General features: G+C 41.5%; 1 protein-coding gene across 5 annotated transcripts in view; it reads left to right on the forward strand.

Moving 5' to 3' along the window:
- The window catches only part of LOC147452126 (putative LRR receptor-like serine/threonine-protein kinase At1g06840), a 73,014-nt gene that overhangs the window by 24,832 nt on the left and 25,989 nt on the right, over window positions 1-22,193 (forward strand). For 2 of the 5 annotated variants that reach the window (XM_086517927.1, XM_086517928.1), the window contains exons 16-20: window positions 923-1,203; window positions 1,289-1,340; window positions 1,453-1,703; window positions 1,851-1,985; window positions 2,935-3,970. In XM_086517927.1, coding sequence (XP_086374053.1) covers window positions 923-1,203; window positions 1,289-1,340; window positions 1,453-1,703; window positions 1,851-1,985; window positions 2,935-3,285 — 1,070 coding nt within the window. In that variant the 3' untranslated portion in view covers window positions 3,286-3,970. Of the gene's footprint in view, window positions 1-922; window positions 1,204-1,288; window positions 1,341-1,452; window positions 1,704-1,850; window positions 1,986-2,752; window positions 2,904-2,934; window positions 3,971-6,527; window positions 6,898-22,193 lie in introns of those variants that run through there. The other 3 variants (XM_086517930.1, XM_086517931.1, XM_086517929.1) reach the window with 3 other exon arrangements.

Genomic DNA, 22,193 nt, shown 5'->3' on the forward strand with positions numbered 1-22,193 from the left:
CAGCCCGTGTCAGGTCACATGGGCTAACCATCTCACCAGCGCGCACATCATGTACCCTCCCTGTGTTTATGATCTTATATTGTGAGCCAACATGCGTTGCTTGGGTTTTGGGGGTTTAATTTGTGTCCGGGTTTAGTTTTACCACGACATCTGTGGTTGCGATTGGCTCGATTTTTGTGCAAGGACTTCCTGACGGTGGATCCCCTCACCCTCCTCCATTGAATGTCCTGTGTTGCTTAGTGCTGAGGATTGCCACCCAGGACAAACATGTTAGTAGCCTTGTGTGGATACATGAGAGTTTGTTTTTATGGTCATTGGACACTTGATCATGTGATCTCATATATGGAAGGTCGTATATATGTTTGCTCATAAGACACCTGTTTAAATATTGGCATGGCAGCATATACTGTGCTGTCTCCATTGGTCTATCAGTTGCCCCACATTGGCAATTTATCGTGCTCTCAGAGCATTGATTGGAGTGGAGCCTTTCCGCAGCCTTTGGCTTTGGCCATTGGGCTAATGACTGCCACACATGGGCAGTTTATTGGAATGGCCATGGACTCTACTTCAGCAATTAAGCTTTCTCTACAGTAGGCCATACAGCTTTCTGTGAAAGTGGGATTACTCCCACTCCACCTCTTGGAGTTGAACGTTTTCAAGCTGCTTGAGTCTCCGCTCCATCGCCCTGATGAGAAAAAAGAGTGACTCTTTGACTATTTCTAGCCGTTTGACTCTCATTGAAAGGTTTCCCACTAGCAATCTTAGCAGTTTCTAGTAAAAAAATTGCATGCGCATGTGTGTGCGCGTGCGCGTGCTGTCACTCTTGCATGCATTTGTGTATGGAGGTACATATATCTGATGGCATACTGAAAGGCTGAAAAGATGATGCTAAAAACTGACAAACAGAGAGTGACCCATGCAGTAATCAGAGGACAGCACATTTCTGGTATAAAGAGCTTCTCGTATGCGGATATGGAAAGAGCAACCAACAACTTTGACAATAGCTTGCTTATTGGGCAAGGGGGTTATGGAAAAGTCTATAGAGCACTTTTGGCCGATGGACTGGTGGTTGCCATAAAGAGGGCAGAAGCTGGACCTCTGCAAGGTTCAAAGGAATTTGTCACTGAGATAGAGCTGTTGTCTCGCATTCACCATTGTAACCTTGTTTCCCTGGTTGGGTACTGTGATGATGAAGGGGAACAAGTAAGTTTACTTTGGAGCTGCAACTCAAGGCATTCTCTATACTGGTGACGACTCAATTTTAATCTAAGGGTGTGCAATGTTGCAGATGTTAGTGTATGAATACATGGAAAATGGCACTTTGCTGGATCATCTCTATTGTGAGTATTGTATGCAAAATCTTTCTGCTTTCACTCTCATAAGCTCTCCTTTATGTGTGCCTGCATACTTCTGGGGCGATTCCTAACACTGGTTTTCTTATGCAACTTGCAGCTCGATGGAAGACACCTCTAAATTTTCAAGCTCGTCTTCAAATAGCCTTGGATTCAGCAAAGGGAATACTGTATTTGCATACTGAGGCCAATCCTCCCATCTATCATCGTGATATAAAATCTAGTAACATCCTTCTTGATAAGAAGGGGAGAGCAAAGGTTGCAGATTTTGGGCTTTCAAAGCTTGCTCCTGTAGCTGATTTAGAGGGTGTTGCTGCTGGTTATGTTTCAACTGTGGTCAAGGGTACTCCGGTAGGATACATGTCGACTGCAAGCTTGGCTTTTGGCGTTTACAGTCACAATCACACTTTGAAAGCTACCTATCTTTCTCGTCTTTGATTGAACACAATGGGGCAATATGAAAAGCTACTTACAAGTTTATTCTGCATTCACTTGCAGGGTTATCTGGATCCGGAGTACTTTTTGACATGCAAGCTAACCGACAAGAGTGATGTATACAGCTTTGGAATAGTTCTGTTGGAGATAGTGACAGGCATGCCGCCTATCTACAAGGGAAAAAATCTTCTCAAAGAGGTGAGTGGAATAGACCTTGAAATTGGGTATATGCCCTTGTTAGGGTAGCAATTCACATCACCTCAATCCGAGCCATAGAGTTCAAATTATGACAAAAAAAAGATGCCACTGCCGATAGTGACAGGCATGCAACCTATCCACAATGGATAATCTTGTCAGGGAGGAGAGTGGAATAGACCTAGAAATTGGGCATGGGTATATGCCCTTTGGAGTGGTTCTGCTGGAGGGTAGAATTTACATCACGTAAATCCGAGTCGTCAAGTTCAAGTTATTACCTCAAAAAGATGCCACTGCTGGTAGCTCCACAAACGGGGTTGGGGGGGGGGGGGGTGTTGAATGGTGCTAAAGTAATTTTCGAGAAATGTGGGTTGGAATGAAATTTTCAATGTTATGAAGAGATTGAAAATAGCTCTAAGCACTCACAAACCCCATGTGGCATGAGTATGGTGCACCCGACAGTTAAACATTAACTATGTTTGCATTGCAGCATATGTTTTATTTACCAAGAAAGACCATTTTTTGATTCACTTCATGCTTAGGGCTACCAATTTTTTTACCCTCTAGGAGCCCACATACATGGCTTCAGGTGAACAGTGCTCAGCTCTAAGCTGCAATGAGGCTTCTAAACCATTTACATTTGGTTATATTAGTCAATTATAGCTCTAAGCTGCACGGAGGCTTCTAAAACATCTTGCATTCACTTATACAAACAACTAGTGAAGATGTGGCAGCACACCAAATGACATTCGCTACATTTGATTTGATAGTAAGGGCATCAATTCAATGTCATTGATGTGAAGCTACAATCCAAGGAGTTGTACATAATTCGCATGTCGCAGCACAGCAAATGACATTCGCTACATTTGATTTGATTGTAAGGGCATCAATTCAATATCATTGATGTGAAGCTACAATCCAAGGAGTTGTACATAATTTGCATGTCATACAGGTGACACTCGCCTATGAGAGGGATGAAATTCTCAAAATCGTGGATTCTCGAATGGGCAACCATCCAATTGAATGCATTATACCACTCATTGAGCTAGGCATTTTATGCTCAAAGAACCAGACGGAGTTGCGACCTTCCATGGCTGAGGTTGTGGTGAGACTGACAGACATATGGCAATCAACACTGAAAAACTCATCCATGTCGTTCTCTCAGATATCATTTGAGATGGAAGTCATTCACAAGAAGCCCGCACGGTCTTCTTCAATTAGTCGATCCCTGCTATCAACTCCATCGTCGATGGTGAATGAAAGCCTCCCGAGTGATGCTGTGGAGGATGTCTCTCCACGTTAAGATGTGCATGCAATGATATCCTTTGCTTATCAAGTTGATGCATCCAGGTGTATAGAAGTCATACTATTCATTTTCTGTGTATATCTGTTTACTGAAAAATTATGTAAATAGTTCTACTGCTCATTTTCTGCCGAATGAAAGAAGTAAAACATAAGGATGATCTTGCGTTGTTCCGAAGACCTCAAGCATCTAACCAACGAGTCTTGAAGTCAAAAGATCTGATAATCATACGGGAAATGGGATATCTAGACTACCAGACTGCGGGGGGGACAAGGGGCATCTCTCTCTACACACCAGTGGTACTCTCATTGACCGAGCTATAGATTTGGGGAGATCGAGACGACCACGGCTGAGGAGGGGAGCCATGCAGCACCGACGGAGATTGCGGCAGAGGATCCATAGGATTCTAGCACGACACCCAGAGTGTCGATCAAGATAGGCTTCATGTTACTGCTATATTGTATCATGGTGACACTTATCCCCACTTTGTACCCTTGTGGCATTATACCATTGCTCAGCTTACCAGCCACACATAGGAGTCGGTAGCACTCCTATCCCAGTTTCTACTTTGTAGTTTTCTTTGTTTGTACCCAGACTTGGTACTAGACTCACCATTGTAATCAGTTTGGTCTCATAGGTCATTTTGGCCTTTTGTAGACGTTAATATATCATTTCATTTCATCTCTCTCTCTCTCTCTCTCTCTACTGTTGCAAAACATAGTGTCAAAGCCAGCAATGCTTTCATGGAGCTCACGTCCCATCTTAATATGAGTTGTGCTGCTACTTTATGCATCACAATTTCTCTGTTCTTGGTGGACGTTACTATTTCCAGAGTTGACGTTGCTCCAGTCAAGATCCATGGCATATGACAATCCTTTATACGACGTTAAAATTCTCTTCTTCTCGGGTGTATGTGGGTGCTAATAAGAAGAGAAAAATGGTCAAAACCTTCTATCACCCAAGTGTGGTAGATTGGTTATGCCATTTCCCTCTTGAACAACAGTCCACTCTCCTCATCGAATAGATCTTTAATGTCTCTTAGGATAGTTTCCTATGATGTTAAAATTCTCTTCTTCTTTCTCTCTCTCACTCACTTTTTTTTTTCTAGTAATGTTAGATTGAATTACCAATGGGAAACCTCAAAATGAGGAAAGCCCATAGAAAATATTACAAGGAGTAAATCAGAGACAATCAAAGTAGAGCTTGTGTTGACTATAGGAGAGCTCTTCCAAATCATAGGCAACTTGAAGAGACCGTCGAAGAGAGGTTTTGAAGAAGGAAACATACTCCACTTGCAATTTTGGTGAAACATGAGGAGATTACGTGCTCTCCACATTGTCCATAGCACCCATAATCTACCCCAGCCGAAAAAGTATGCATATGACCGAAGCAATCGTAGAAGCACTCCAAAATCCAAAAAACCCGACCAAAATGTATCCAAGGGAAACGCGTTTGAAGAGCTCTAGAGATGCAAGCCACAAATTGTTGCGTACGAGAAAAAGACCACAATAAATGTGGAATATTCTCAGTGTCTACTCCACAACGAACACATCGCTAAGAGGCCAACCTTTTGGAGCACAAAAAATTGCCAGTCGGGAGAACCCCAACAATGCATCTCCACATAAATAATCGCTCCTTAGAGGTAGCTTAGCATGCCATACCTTCATAACTTTACTCCACCACCATGTAGCACCTTTATTCGTATTCCATACTTCATTATAATGTTCTTGTATCCAAGAGGATGACTGCAAATGACAATACACCTTCTTCGCAAATATTGAGCGGATCGAAGAACCAATGCAATGCCAATCATAGATTGATCCTTTGTAACCAGCTTCGGAATGGGAGATACAGAATCAACCAGATTCTTAATGGTGTTCCACATGCGTCTGTAATGCATCCCAAGTCCCAAAGTAAGAGTGGCCTGTCTAAATGAAATCACCCTTCATCAATGTTTATTATATTTGTTATCTTGTCAATACCTTTTTGGGAGAAAATAAGCTTGTCTAGAAGAGCGTTGAACAAGAGTCTGAAAAAAAACTGGACTCCAATGCAAACTCTCCAATTGAAGTGAATTTCCATAGGCATCATCTCTACCATGCCACTTCAAATCTTGCGTGATTAATTTTCTGTCAGCCACAAGATTGGAAGCAAGGGGATATCCAGGTATTGTAGCTTCAAATTTACCAAAAACCGCATCCCAGTACGAAGGCTACCAATGGCCAAAAGCTGGCAGAAACCGCATGAGAGCACAGAAACGCAAACATCTGTGTCTAGGATTGTTTTTGCTCAACCAGCACCAATAACAAGGTGGCCTTACTGTAACATGAGAACACAAATGTAGAATGTTTAGATCAACACATCGCTTTGGAGTACACAACTTATTCATCGTGAGCAATCACAATCTCTTTTTCTGAGAGGAAATGGACTAAAAGTGCTCTAAAATCCAAGACATAAAGGCTTGAACACGACGGGGCGGTCAATGCAATAATGGTAGGAAAAATTGCATATATGTCACCAAGATGGATTGCACTATTCTGAGTCTTACATGCAACAACCAAGTAGAAAATTTCCAATTGTGCAATTTAGATCTCACTTTGTTTTCAACCCAATCCAATAAGTAGGCATTGTTTACTGACCAAGTTAGCAGATATTCGAGATGCCTTACAATTTCATCAAGTTTCACTATCTCACTTGGCAATAATACAAAGTGCCAATCCGTCTGATGCAACAACAACAATTCAGATCATTAGAAAAAATATGAACCCCAAAAGGGCCCTTTAGCTTAAGGGGTGATTAAGCATGGACCAATATGAAGAGGGTGGTGGCCACAACTATATCCTCTTAAAAAGTAGGGTAGTAGGGGGCTTATTAGTTCCCCTCATTATAGCTTTGTCCCCTAGAAAGAGAGAGAAGTGGCAAGGGGGGGGGGGGGGGGGGGGGGGGGGGGGCGGAGGAGAATCTTGGGTCTTCATTTAACCTACAGTTATCGGATCTCATCGAGTTTGAAACCGTGGCAACCTTGACAGACATTGGAAGGGGAGACTTCTTGGTTTCAAGAACCATAGAGTCAATGGCATAGTGGCCATTGTTCAACACGTGTACTCTTGGCGTTCTATGCGCTTGAGGAATGGAAGCTCAAGAGATTTTTCAATAAATTGTAAGTGGTAAAACATTGTTGGTTGCAGATTCTACACGCTTGTTATTTGATTTTGACTTGATAGTTTTTGGTGTTGTCATAGATATATTTTTATCCGACTTTGTTGAGGAACAACCAATCAAGAGTCTCATAGGAACCTTCAACGTTCTTCATGTCGACATTGTTGTTATGATGCTTTCCAACTTGTCACCTTCGATTCTATTGCAACATAGAGTCTTCTTCTACTCACACACGTATTGTAGTGTCGGCCTCGAAGGATGGATATGGTAAGATCATTGCTGTTGACAAAACTTCATTATTGACCCTGGAATGGCCACAACCCGATGCGTGGTCACTCTTCTCAGTGAAGGAAAAGATGCTTTTTGATATTTTCTTCTCATTAAAATTTGGGAAGGCTTCTATATCAGTAGGGCTCAGTTGGTGCTACCCCGTGCATGTTTTTGTACACTTGTTCAAGACATTGCCATTCAATGTCACACCTACTATGTTTTGTAGCAAGAATGTTATGTATGAAGCACTAAAACAAGTGTTTGGAGATAATTGGGGAATGGTTGAGGGAGTGCATCAAGGAGATAAATACAAGTGTAAGGTGGGGGCTTCAGGCATAGGGATACGCTATTTGAAAGTGCGCACTACTAAATACACATTTTTGAGAGGGAAGTTACTCATAGGGTTCCATTCACTGTGTTTTGTGGCACGATTGGTCTCCTCTAGCATAGGACATCGTAGCATCGAATGATCCCACACAGATGTAATTTGTGAATTTTTCTCTTTCTCTGTTTTGTCGACTATTGCGATTTTGCATGCATTCCCCTTATAGCCCTTAATGCAGGATGGACAAGGATACAGAGCTCCAGTTCCTTGTTTGCACCCTAGAATGCACTTGATTGTTTTCAAATCGCCACCTAAGTGCCAGTCAACTTTAAACTCCCCGGTGCCATCTACTTGGAGTTTTTCCCCAGCTAGCTGTACCTTAATGACATCTGTTATCCACGGAATGCATTCAAAAATCTAAGCAAGCACTCCTTGGGTCTCCTTGGGAACTTCAATAGCACCAAGCCACCAAATTTCTTTCTCCAACTGCACACTCAATGATAGTTCACAATCCTCGTTCATAGTTGTACGTTTTGCATGCAATAATGCCTTGTTTATGAGAGTAATGCTCATCATTTCTAGTCTTTGTCTCTTCACAATTTGATACTCATCTAGCTTGAGCACAAACACCAAATTTGAACCTAGCTATGTAAAATGTCCAAAATAACACGAGAAAAACCATAATTTGAAAAAAAAAAAGACCACTACTGTAGCCTCACGATTAGATGGTACACCATAAAAATGTATCATTGCCATTTGAAGCCTTCTCAAATTAAGAAAAAATTATTTTGACATTAAGTAAGGAAATCCATTGTCCAGCCTGTCTGCACCTACATTTGCATTGACACATTTCTTAACTCCTTTTCACCGCTTGGTAAAGATGGATGAAGGCATTATCTCCTCTATGTGCAAGTAGCCTCCTATTCGAAAGTAAAAATCCTCGTTCGAACCCTTCTTAGCAAGATTGACCTTAAGTGGTATAGGAAAAACATTCTTAGTAATTTCTCTTTAGCTTGAAGCATCCTTAAGGAGACCATATAAGGCAATGTATCTCTTAGTACTAATTATAGCTTCATCACAGGCCTTCTGTACATCAACATATCTCACAAGATTTGAAAACTTTCGCATCACCTCCTTTGTGACAGCATTGTTTAAATGTTCTGCATTTGGTGCTCGTAAAAGGGCTACGACATCCAATTTCTTGAGGCACAAACTCAACAAATGGATGCGATCGTCCTGGCTGTGGCCACCACACAGCTCTTGGATAAAATTCTTACAAGAATGAACAAAAACATTATCATAAAATTTGTGGCCACCACACAGCTCTTGGATAAAATTCTTACAAGAATGAACAAAAACATTATCATAAAATTCCTACAAGAATGGACAAAAACATTACCACAGAAGCATAGAATGGAGCGTAGCAAAATGTACTTTGTAGCTGTTATCCTTCTTTTTTGAGCACCGCCTTCGGGGACTAAAGTCTCTATGGATTGAAGCTCCTCTTACGTTCCCTTGCACTTAAGGGCGTCTTTTTAAGGTGAGGGATCTTATCTTCAAGCTTCGCAATCTTAGGATCCTTCTCTTCCACATGTAGCTTAATAGTTTCCTCTTCCTCCTCTTCATGAATGATCCTTTCGTGCAATCCACTAGTGGTATGGGAAAGAAGTTGACATTGATGCAAAGGCCATTGTGCCCTATCATCTCCAATAGTCGACAATCACTTGCAGTATCCAAGAAGTCCTTGCTCCCCTCTACCTACATATTGTAAGAATGAAGCAAGGTTAATGAATGTTGGATACAATGCACCCAAACGTCCACATTGGTGTGACCTGCATCACGACGTTGTCGTGCAGTTTGCAAGTAGTAACGCTTTGAGGGTGCGAAGTCCTTTGGCAACCGAACATGTAGAGAAACCATTTTCGAACTTGACAATCTTGCTATGGATGGGAGGTTTGTAATTTTGCCTAGCTCCATGGCAAGGGAAATAAAGCTGGCCTCAAGCAAGAGTGCAGAGCTACAATAGAGCCACATAGTGGAGAGGTAAGCTATGGAGTGAAGAGCTATGGGTTGGAGAGCTGCATGAAAGCTACGGAGTGGAAAGGAGATCTATGGGATGGAGAGCTGCAGGAGAGCTACGGAGTGGAGTGGAGAGCTATGGGAGGGAGAGCTGCAAAAAAGCTATGGAGAGGACTTGCAACAAGGAGAGGGAAGGAGGAAGAGTGTGTGTTGAAAAGTAGAGAGAGAATAGTGAGAGAGAGGAGAGTAATTTTGGAGGGAAATAAAAAATGGTGAAAAGTTTGATATTTTGTAGGTCTAGCAGTGAGATTTTGAGAGAGAAAATTGATTTTGGGTATACATATAGGGTGGGGAGAAGTTGAGTAAAAGTGAGGGTTTTTTTATTATTATAGGAAAAATATTTTTTTGGGCTGAGGCTATGGACGCCCTTTGATGATGTGGCAAAAAAGTGGAGGAGGTAGTTATTGTCATAAGAACCACCACTCTTTTGGGTAGAGAGAGAATGTACCTATCCTCCCTCCCTAGCCTCTATCTCAACCTACAAAAGCCTATGACAACCTAAAAGAAATCCTATGAGAATACTCTCATTCAATGGCATTGTCTCTTAAATCACACACATTTTCAATCTTAATTTCTTAAAATTAGGGATCCTTACAAGGCCCTTTTGGGGTTCATATTTTTCCTAATGTTTTTGGATGTTTACTTGCAGACCTTCAACCAACCCATAAACATGTAGAGCTTCCATGATACATCAAACATCCTCAAGTTAATTTCTTGAGATTCTAACCCATGAATCTTGAACTCAAATGGGAAATATGATATCTACTCTATCACATTAGAGGTGGTCCATGTTTCTCATCTCTCTCTCTCTCTCTCTCTCTCTCTCTCTCTCTCTCTCTCTTTCATCACATAGCAAAAATTATTGAAAAGCTTGAAGGCATTTTAAGAAGTCAATAGGCATTACAGGTGAGCTAGTAGGCATTACAGGTGAGCTGGTATTGAAAACCTTGTGGGAACAATTAGGAATGAAAATGTACAACACATAGATATATAATTTACGAGATGAATGTCCAAGTTGAGTAAAGTAAGAAGGTAAAGGAGAGATGTTGCAAAAATAGGCCACTCACAGTTGCACTCGAGAAGTGGAATATCCACACAAAAATATCCAATATCAGATTCGAAGCCTGAAGACCAATCTAGCATATGAAAGGTATCTCCACCAAAAATTATTTCACATCAAAATCCAGGGAAAGTCTTTGAATTGATGAAGAAATGTTGGAGGAAGGACAAGTTGAAGGAGACATTTTTGTGCCAACTGCCTAAACCACCATCACCATGCCAAACTTCCACAAATGAGGGGAAAACAACAAAACCAAAAACTAGAAACCAAAAATGGGGGAAATAAAAGAGAAGAAACAACACCAAAAATGACAAACCCTTCAAAAAGCAAAGGCAAATAAACACATAAAGCTATGTGTATCAACATGTATAGTTTTTTTTTTTTTTGGAGGGCGTGGGGGGATTGTGGGGGTCTTTACCAGTGTGAGGCATCTTTCTAAAAGCTTTGCCTTGAATTCACTACAAAGGTGAACTTTAAAACTCAAAACAAAAAAAAAATATTGTTATTATCCAAAAAATTTAGAAATACAAGAGCTAGATTAAGTATAAGATGCAAAATTAAAAGTAAATTTTGTTTATTTATTTGATAAGGTAGATAAGCAAGTGACACCTAACAATCACTACACTAAGTGGAAGGATATGAGTGGAGGTATGTAGATGAATTGATACAAAGAAAGACCTCATTGAGGTTGAGGTGCATATTTTGTGTCCATAAATTTAGTGAAAATGCACACAGGATAAAAGAACATACGTTCAAAATTTTTAAAAATGTGCTAACTTGAAAAACCCTCGTAAAGGTATCCAAGAAAAATTTCATGAATGGACACTTGCTGAAGAGAAAAAGAAAAACCTGACCGAAACTGATGAATTCATCGATTGAGAGGGACGTGGAGATGGCTTTCAAAGATTCAGTAAGCGAGTTCATGTGTGCATAGGGAGATGAAAAATGATCCCCCGCTACTATTGCATACTATCAAGGGTCCGGTAGCTCTGACCCCACGCCTTCCACTTTTTATTTAAAAGGATGCAATGTAGCATCGGTTGGTGGTCGATTAGACACATAGTGGTTCTACTTTGCACCAAGCATTTGATAAGCAATGGTTTCTAGAGCTATATTTCAAGTGGACCCAAGATTTTATCGCATGTGGAATACCCTTTAATGTCATCCGTAATCCTATCTTCAAGGATGCTTTCATAAGCACAAAGAAGAAAGGATTTGTGGCACCTGATTACAACAAGATGTGTGCAAAATATTTAGATGAAGTGAAAGCTTCATCAAAGAGTATTTTGAAGTGTACAGTTCTTGAGTATGTGCCATAGTATGGATGTACAATTTCTCTTAACGGGATGGACAAATTGTAAAAAAAAACCCTTGATAAATGTGGCATTGATTTTTTCGAGAGGATCCATTATTATTTAAGCAATCGATACATCTTTGAAAGAAAAAATAAGTGGTTTTTTAGCAAGTATATATGAGAGTGAAATTGTAAAATTGGTGGGCCCAAAAATGTTATGGCTATTGTCACTTATAATGTATCTAGCTACAAAGATGCAGGACATGCAATCAAAGACAAGTATCCTGAGATTACAATGGTTCCATGTGGTATCAACACTTTGAATTTTCTTCTTAAGGTTTCAAGAAAGTGCCTTTAGTGAAGCAGACTCTTAAAGACACTAATCATGTCGTCAAAGTTCATTAGAGAGCATGCTTTTATTTCTGCTCTATTTAGAACCGAGTCACCCTAGAAGAATCTGCATACCTTTTGTGAGACGCGGTTTGCAATTGTGTACTACGTTTTGCAACATTGTAGTAGGTTAAGCCAACTCTTTGTGAAACAATTATAGATAAGAATGTGATATTTGGTTTGGCACGTATCCTCGCTACAATTGAACATTTGATTCAGGAGCAATGTATACTGGGCTTCTTCAATCCTTAAAAATTTGGAGGAGTCTTCTTGTCTGTTTTGTGCCTTCAGCTCCAAATGTAGCTGTGAAATAAATTGCGTTCGATCTAGAATTCCTAGTGTTAGATTGTTTTCCTTCTAGGGCATATCAAAGGTGTTTTAGGTAGAAGTAAGTTTGAATGGTTTTCACCTGGAATTAGACGGCCTTTTGTAGGCCGGACAAAATCCTTGATTGAGGCCATAATTCCCATTTGTAATTAAGCCTATAAATGGGCTCTTTCGTTTTCAATAAAGTATTTCGTTAGTTTTTTCCTTGTTTCAAGTTATGTGTACAACATCTTTCATGGAGATTACATAGTGTATGTGTGTGTGTGTGTGTGTGTGTGTTTGTGTGTGTATCTTTCTTAGCAATCTCTCTTCCAATATGGTACTAGAGCAAGGTGGCCTGCTTAGTTCAGAACTCTTGACAAATAAGAAATGGAATTATCCTTCGTAAGCTTTGCCAAAGTCTTAGCCTGGAGCCATTCTTCAACTTCTGCAGCAAGCAAGGCTTAAATACTCACTATTGAAGTAGCTCTTCTCAACTCGCTACTCGTCAAAAGCAATAACAATGCAAAGCAACTCTACACACACCATTTGAGAGCAACGATGACTGAAGAAGATGTCCTGTGGGCGTGAACCTCATCCAAATCGGTTCGTACGAATTTAATATTGGTGCATGGGGGACCCTAATCCGTGCCTCTGTTGTAGCGCTAGGCTCGAAGCAAAGATTTCCATATTGGACGACACCTGGTGTTTTCGCTGGCTTTATTTTTTGTTTTTTGAAGCATGTTGAGTTTTTAGAATTAAATCTAGCTAAGCCATTGTTCACACACAATGTGAGCATTTATTTCATTTGTAAAATTGTGTGAGTACTCACACATAGTGTCCGCACACTTTCCAAGTAGCTATCTACAAGCACTTGAAAATCTTTCATGTCTTCAAAGGTAAGTAGCCACCATTTGGCCCAAATAATCTCCTCGGATTTGTCTACCGGATCAGTGACATCGACAAAAAATCCTCAAGTGAACAAAACAACAACTTGAAGTCACGTCTCTCTCGGTTCCTTAAGGCGTCCATTGCGAAAGGACAACAAGGAAGCACATCTTACCCAACAAGCGACGGTGAATCACTGAGAAGCCAATCCATTAAATAATCGATTAAAAATTAAATGTATGAAAAATCTATTTATTAGAATCTTACTTTCTTCAACGCATTTGCTTAATTATTGAAAATGCCACTTGTAAGATAGCAGACACTACTCTAGCAAGAGTAACATCCTGTTATGAAACGTTTAGAAAAAAGAAAAAGTTTGACGGTACTAATTTTTACACATGGAAAACGAAGATTAGGTTTCAATTAATGAAGAAAAGACTTTGGAAAATTGTAAAAGGCACAAAGACACACACAAACATTAGAAATGATAGTGCACAATGGGAAATTAAAAACGATAAGGCCTTGGGAATTATACGTGAGAATGTTGATGACACCTTAGTGCACCATATTGGGTCCTGCACCACGGCAAAGGATGCTTGGGATATGTTAGATGGGTATTTTGGAGCAGGCTGTAAGCACTAAAAAATCAGCATACTTATTGATTTCTTTTTACTGATTAAACAACCCCAAACCTCAATGGACAATCATCTAAGAAATTTCAAAAGTTTACTTTCACAGCAGCAAACACGAATTCAAGCTATAATTGAAGACGATGACATTAAGATAGCGGTACTTCTCAAGAGTATCAGTGAAGATGATTATTTTAGCCTCATCACCACTTTAAAAAACCTAGCATCACCATTTCCGAATGGACAGGTACCACAGTCGCACCACTAGTGAACCAGGCTACCACGAAGGAAGCGGCTCAGAGTAATTTAATTGGTGTTGAATTTTTTCCGAATCATGGAGCAAATACAGTGTTAGTAGATTGTTCTCCGGAATGCAATTCTTCAAAAGACATGTCGGAGGATCTAGATATTTTGGCTGTGACACGTCCTAAAGCGCGGCTTAAACCACCTCTAGATTGGGAGGAACAAAAGGAAGTAAGGGATGAAGCAGTTGAGGAAGTTCAAAAATTGGGTCCTAATGAGACGATTTCTAGGAAGATGCAAAAGTAGATGAAGAAAGTGGTGAATTCTAAATTGGGCTCAGGAGCATTGTTTGAGGAATTTTTGTGAATACTCCTATGCACTTTACCTTGGATTAGTTCCTTTCATTGGTATCGATTTTCCGAGATAGGTTTTACTTTGCAACTAGGATGACAAAAGCTCCAATGACTTTAAATACATTGGAGAAACAAGTTGGAAGTTATCAAATGAATCCGGATGATGTGGATTTCACCATACCAACTGTGCGGCTTGAGTTTGATGGTCGTAGGTTTCCAGATTTTGTGTTAGACGGTGGATCTGGTGTGAATATACTGTCGGAAACTGAATTTCAGAAGATGACAAATGTGAAGTTGGAGCCTGCACCATTGCAAGTGCGAATGGCAGATCAGATAAGAGTGCAGCCTATTGGGATGTTGAGAAGCCAGACTCTAAAAGTGCATGGATTGTCTTTTACTTCAAATTTTGTTGTGCTGAAGATTCAAGATGCTGGAAATGCTTACTCTATGTTGTTGGGTAGACCATGGTTTAAGGCATCAAAACTGAAACAAGATTGGGAAAAGAATGAGATTATTTTGAAGAAGGGTAGCAATACCATCAGGATTCCGATGAGTTAAAAGAAGCGGTTTTTGGCATCAATGAAACCAATGTTGGCTCAGACTATAAATCTGGTTGAGGAAGTGGAAGACGATGAGGAAGCATGTTTTTTGGTGGCTAATCCTACGGTGGTTCTGGTATTTGAAGTGGATGTTGTGAAAATTGTTGAGAAATATAGGAATCACGGACTGTTTTGCAGAAGTCACTTGTTAAGTGCAAAGTAGTCAAAATTTAAGTTAGACCAGGAGTCAAAATTTAGTCACAGTGGTGATAGAGAGGATCAAGACAGTTCAAAGGGAGATATTGCACCAAAAGAGGCAATCCTTAGAACAGAGTTCCTGTATGATAAGCTAATGGAGAAGGTTTCTAGAGTGAAGGAGGATGATTTGCAAGATTTGAATTTGGGATCTCAAGGGAGTCCCAAAGTTGTTAAAATTAGTGTTCACCTAGATGATGCATTTAAGGAGGATTTACAGCAGTTGTTGCAAGAGTTTATTGATGTTTTAACTTGGGACTATTCCGATTTGAAGGGCATGGACCCAGAGGTGTACAAGCACAAAATTAATTTGAAGGAGGATGCAATGATTCAGCAGAGATATAGAATGAACCCCAATTATGCTCAACAGGTTAAAGAGGAATTGGATAAGCTTCTCCAACTGGGATTTATTGTTCCAATTGATCAAGCGGAATGGTTGTCACCTATAGTGATGGTTCTCAAGTAGTCTGAAAAAATTCGTGTTTGTGTGGATTACAGGAAATTGAATGCACCAACCATTGCAGATCCATTCCCATTGCCCTTTGTGGATTTTGTTTTGGATGATGTAGCAGGCCATGAGATGTATAGTTTTCTTGATGGATTTTCAGGGTATAATCAGATTCAGATGGCAGATGATGATGTAGCCAAGACAACATTTATTACTGAGTGGGGAGCTTTTGCATATACAGTGATGAGTTTTGGATTGAAGAATGGACCCCCTTCTTATTCAAAAGCAGCATTTAAAACTTTTGAACCTTATTTGACAAAGTTCATGAGGATTTTTATGGATGATTTTTCTGTGTTTAGTGAGAAGAAAAACCATTTAGAATATTAGAAATTTTTTTGGGGAGATGCCGATTGTTTCGGATGTCTTTGAGCCCATACAAGTGTGCAATAGTAGTCCAAAGAGGAAAACCTTTGGGGAATATCATTTCAAAGGAAGGGATTTCCATTGATTCAGATAAGATCAGTGCCATACAGAAGGCAGTAGCACCTACCAATGTGAAGGAGATTTCCAGGTTTATGGGGCAAATCAAATGGCATATTTAGAATTTGAGGTATTTGGTAGATGTTAGTGCTCCTTTGACTCATTTGAAAAAGAAGCTAAGGATATTGATTTTGTATGGGGAGATGCTCAAGAGAAAGCTTTTCAGTGTATGAAAAAGATGTTAGTGGTTTCACCTATTATTCAACCTTCAAATTGGCAGTTGCCTTTCCATGTCTTTGTGGATGCGTCGGATATTGCAGTAGGAGAAGTGTTGATGCAGGAGAAGATTCGAGGATGGCTCATACCAGTATATTATGCAAGTCAGGTGTTGAAACCAACTGAAAATAATTATACAACTATAGAGCGTGAGGCTTTAGGGATGATGTTTGTTTTGGAGAAATTTTGACATTACTTGCTGGAGAATAAAGTAGTTTTCCATGTGGACCATCAAGCACTTATTTTCTTGGTTAAGAAGCCCAAGATGGAGGACAGACTTACCAGATGGATGCTTTTATTGCAGGAGTTTGACTATACAGTGTTGCATACATCAAGGAATCAACATGCAGTGGCGGATTATCTTAGTAGATTGGAGCATTTTGAAGAGCCACCAGGAGTGTCAGATCAGTTGCCAGATGTGGATTTGTTTCATGTGCAGGGACATAATTTTGACAATTGGTATGACCAAGTTTCTGACAGATGGAGTGTTGCCTTCTAGTATGTCATCCGATCAGAGGAAGAAGTTTGCATTGAGAAGCAGGCCATTTCTGATTATTTCTGGAGCATTGTATTGAGAAGTACGCCATTTATGATTATTGTTGGAGCATTGTATAGAAAAGGAGCATATCAGATCATCAGGAGATGTGTTCCTGATGAGGAACAAAAGGTAGTGTTACAAGAGGTCCATTATGGGACAGTAGGAGGACATTTTTCAGGAGAGATAACAGGGAGGAATCATGCAAGCTGGTTTTTGGTGGCCATTGTTGCTCAAGGATTCACATTAGTTTGTAAGAGAATGTTTGCAATGCCAAGAGATTGGACATCCCACTTCAATGGATAAGATGCAAGATCACCCAGTGTTTCCACTTGAATCATTTCAGAAGTGGGGATTGGATTTTGTTGGGCCAATATCACCAAAAGCTAGCAGAACAGGAGCAAGGTATATTTTGGTTGCAACATATTATGCTACCAAATGGGTGGAAGCAGTATCTTTGAGGGATAATAAAGCAGCTAGTGTGGCTAGATTCTTGTATACAAACATTATGACAAGATTTGATGCCCCATTGAGTTAGTATAAAATCAGGGTGTGCATTTTTTGAATTTTGATATTGCATAGTTGACATCAAAACATATGATTTTGCACAAGAAGTCAACCCCATATCATCCACAGGCAAACGGTCAAGCTGAGAGTACCAACAAGATTCTAGTGAGGATCTTGAAGAAGATTGTCTCAAAAAATAGAAAGGATTGGGATGACAAATTGGATTCAGCTTTATGGTCATTTCATACAGCATACAAGGTTGCCACAGGGATGACACCTTTTAAATTGGTTTATGGAATTGAGGCTGCTGTTCCCATGGAGTATGTAATTCCAAGTCTGAGGTTGGTAGTGCAACATAGGCTGAGCCTTGAGGATTCTGTGTTGCATAGGCAAAGAGAGTTGTTGAAGTTGGATGAGGATCGGATTCAAAGTGCCTATGCAACGGATATAGGACAAAAGAGGAGACATGCTTGGATGATAAGGCATGTTAAGTTCAAAAAATTTTAGAAGGGTGATTGGGTGATGTTGTACAATTCAAAATTGGGCCCACACCCAGGGAAATTGAAGCTAAGATATTTTGGGCCTTATCAAATTGTGGAAGAGTTGGGCCAAGGCACGTTCAGATTAAAAGATGTTTTTGGTACTCCTGTTTTGAAACCAGTCAATGGCTTTAGGTTGAAGAAATTTTATGGAAACATTCTTGAAGTTCCAAGATGGATGGTGAATAAAGCTGAGGAGATTGCAGTGAAATGGGTGCAAGCAGTGCCAGAGTTCAAGGAGGAATCTTTGGAGAATATTGGGGAATGTGAAGCGTCTGGCAGTGAGTCAGTGCTGCGGAATGTTATTGGATTTTGTTTTGATAGGGGTATTGTTTTGAGAATAAACCGCAGCGGAAAGGTATTGTGTGACATATTACCAAGGGTATGTCATCCAAGGTGTCATCAGTTTGCGGGGCGGAATATCTTAAAGGGAGATTCCCTTGAAGTGAGGGGTCTCAACACTGCACGTGCGCATTGTCTTAACATGCAATCTCAGATTAAGAGCCGTCATGGGGTAGGCAGTGCACATTTTGAAGTAGAAGGTTATTAATATTTTGCATGTAAGCGTCCCGTGCTTTTAGCCAAAGGTAGCTTTGACACTGCACGTTAGTTCACCATCACCACAAAAGCCATGTCTTTGATAGCTTAAGGAATCCCACGGCTGCTAAATAGTAAGAGATTAGTGGTGAAGAGATGCCGCATACGCGTTCTATGAAGATGGCTATGGAAAAGCTCTTGTGCACCCGCAGGGAGAGCATACAGAGTGTGGAGGAGAGTGAGGGTGCATCGTCGGGAGGTGAAGACGCTGGTGCAGCCAAAGTGTGTCGACTCTAGAAGATGGCATGGGCGGATGTATGCAGGCAAGCATAGGCATGGCAAAGGACTGGAGCAGCTAGGAAAATCATGGGATGGCAGGTAGCAGTGTAAGTGTATGCATGATGCGGCTTATAGGCCAGGAAAGGCTCCATGAGGGGCTAATTGGGGTAGCAGGTGAAGGAGATGAAAAGTGCAGCCTTTGGGTCCAGGAATGAAGAGCTTGAAGTGCTAAAGCATCAAGTCCAGACAGTTCATCAAACCGAGCTACGGAGCCCAAGTTATTGAATGTTCAAGCTTTAAGGGTTTGCAGATTCTTGTCGGACAGGGCAGCTGGGGACAGGTGATCCAAGTGGGACTTGAAGTATAGATGTGTAGAGCTCAATTCATGGAGCTTACCCGTCTTTTCGGATTGCGGATCGGAGCCATGGTTTGCAAGATATGATCATTGATGTTTTTTCGGGGGTCGGGTCTGAGCCACTTGGCCGCATTGGAGAATGTGCCATCTGGCATCTTTTGGACCTTGCCAAAGTTTTCAATGATAGTATACACAATGTGGAGTTAGCACAAAGTCACGGCACGTGATTCCGAGCCTCGAGCACGGAGTTATGGTATGGAGAAGCTTGAGCAGTTAAGAGTGAAGTATTTGCAGATGGTTTTTGAGGTTTTTTACGGCCTCGGTCGGAGGGCTAGGAGAGTCATGAAGTGTGGAAAAGTTGTAGGAAGATGGAGTTGGTTCAATGATGGTTTTGTCGGGTTCGACAGCTCTGCAAATGGACCATCAGGGGCCGGTTGGCAAGCAGGCAAAGTTGGGGGAAGACAAAGGGTTTTTTTGAAAAGGGTGGTTGTGTTTATTTTCAAGGCCTTTGGGTGCTAGTCATTGTGAAGCTGCCACGTGGCAGGCCTATTCTCCCACATGCGCGGATTCGGACAGCAGGGGCGCGGTATATATTATGGAGTGTGAGCTCTTCATTAGCACACAAGAGGGGAGAGAGAGGGGAGGTCTCCCTCCCATGGCTGTGGCATGGGCCTGGCGCTGTGCAACGATGCGGCATGGCGGACCTGGTGGCGATTTTGGTGGCGGCCGGCGTAGGGCGCCCGTGTGGCGGTGAGTTTTAGTGATGACGTGGGAGGAAGTAAGGAGATGTGCCTGCGTCCGCAAAGGGCCAAAGTTTTTTGAGGATAAAGGGTTGTACCCCCCCCGCCCCCCCCCCCCCCCCCCCCCCAATAGCGACATCGCTATTGCCTCGACAGGGGAGGGGTCCCGCTGCTAAGAGGTGCCGACAAGGTCAGTTGAAGAGTAAGCCAAGGTAGGAGATGCCCAAGGGGAGATCCAGCTGGCCAAAGGGAAAGGACCAAAACCCAATGTGCACACCATGTAAATCTTTCCAAAAGTGAACTATGCCAAGTGTTGGCAATGCAATCAAAATTCTAAAAGAAGCTCTACATGAAGGCCACGGGAGGGGAAGCTCATCTTTTTTCTTTTTTTGGGCCTCCTAGAGGCACCCTTATAAAAGGAGGTTTATGTTCATTTTTGAGGGTCTTTGGACCAAGGTGGATTTTTTGCCTGCGTGTGTGAGGGGAAGCTTGGAGCTTGTGTGTTGCTAAGCTTGCCATTGAAGCTGCATACATTGGTTGTACTACTCCCTATGCAATAATACCACTCATTTGCCCCAATCTCTTGTGTTGCTTCTCCCCATTCCCCTCCTTTTCTCTCGCTCTTCGTGTATTGGCCATAGCTTGCAGAGGGTTTGCCTGCAACTCGAAAGGTGCTACCAAGAGAGCATATTAGGAGTGTTTTGTGAGTCGGAAAGTTTGAGTTGAGCAGTGTGGGTGCATTTGTGCTGTGGAGTGTTTTTTGCAAGGTGTGAGATATTTGTTTTGTATGCTAAAGTGGAGTTGTTAGTGCAAATTAGCCAATTTAAAGGTGTTATTTGAGAGGTTAGGGGTGCTGTGGAATCCTTGAGCTATAGAGAGGCAAATATTGTGTATGCTAGGTGTGTTCCCTATTCCCCCTCTCCATCTTCTGATGCCCCCACGGAGGAGCCATCTGATGCTCCAATTTGAGGTTCGAAGTGGTTTTTTTTGCCAACAAAGCGGTTGGCTGACAGTCGAGACATTTGATGTTCGGGTTTGAAGCTGAGAGAGATGGTGGAGCCAAATTTTGGCCCCATATTTACGGGCGTCGAAGATCCCGAGGATTGGTTAACATATTTCGAATTATGGTTGCTGTCGATGCGTATGTCGACGGATGCAAAAAAGTTACAGACGGTTTCGAGAGGTGATTACGGAGGAAAAGGCTGGTGCAAGGCTGAAGGCGATACACCAGGATGTAAGTAAAGATTTTTCTATTTTCATTGAGCAGTTTGAAGCTTGTTGGAAACAATTGGAGATTGCTACTGGGGTCAAAAGCAATCAATCTTTGAAGCTGTCAAAGCTGTTAGAGTGCTTGCATCCGAGGATTAAAGAAAAGGTCGAAGATGGCATAGATACCTATGAAGACATGGTCTATCTGGCAAAGATAAAGAGAAGAAAGGTGAAGTGGAAGCTGGAGTTGGGAATGTTAAAGCCAACAGATTATATGCCTGTTGTTGCGGAGGTAGCAAAGTGCTCTTGGGTCCAACCAAAGGTGATTCCAATTGTGCAAAATGCAAGACATGTGGAGGTAAGACCTACTATTGGTTATGTTCCTTGGAGGTTTCCAGTTTGTGATGTGCATGTGTTGAGGGTGGAAGAGCTTAGAGAAGAAGCTCCATGTCGAGGTGAACCAAGATGCAAAAGTGGTAGCAGATGTGGAGGTTCCGATACGGATTGAAGAGGTAAAGCCTGTGCTTGTGGAAAATTTGCATGAAAAGATAGCAGAATGCAATCAGGTTGCAGATATCGAGGGTTCAAAAGCTAATGAAGAAAGTGAGCAAAGCGGTGAAGATGGTCAAGCTTTTGTGGAGCAGCAAGTAGATGCATATGCTGATATGGAGTTGGTATATGATGCCGATGCCAATGATGATACAAGATCGATTTGGTGGGATACAAGCGGGGAGAATAGTGTCGATGAGTCCACATCCTATGACAAGGAGACGGAATTTGATGAACATGAACTGGTAAGGTAAAGCTGCCCTCTTATATGTTTGATGATATGGTAATAGCACATGTCCAAGAAGAGCAGGGAGCAGAAGCAAGCCGAGATGCTTGATGAAAGCCAAATGGTGCGGTCTAGGCCTACATATGGTGAAATGCAGGTGAAGGTGGTATGTGGTGCCATGCTAATGGTTGTGCTGATAAAAGTAGTGGTGGAATGTGCCGTGGTGGTGCAACATGTGCAGAATTTTGCCAAGAGAGATAAAGAGGCCATGTCTATGAAGGAACTTGAGATGGATGCAGTAGAGAACAAGTTTCTCTTTTCCTTGGAGGAGCATGATGCAGCAATAGAAGAGGTGATTGAAGAGCAGTTGGTTGAAATTGATGAGCAGATGGTGTTGATCGACCTTGAAGGACCGGTTGACAAGGAAGGGCTCGATGA

This window comes from Adiantum capillus-veneris, chromosome 8 (assembly GCF_014529385.1).
Source record: "Adiantum capillus-veneris isolate H3 chromosome 8, ASM1452938v2, whole genome shotgun sequence".
Taxonomy (NCBI): Eukaryota; Viridiplantae; Streptophyta; class Polypodiopsida; order Polypodiales; family Pteridaceae; genus Adiantum; species Adiantum capillus-veneris.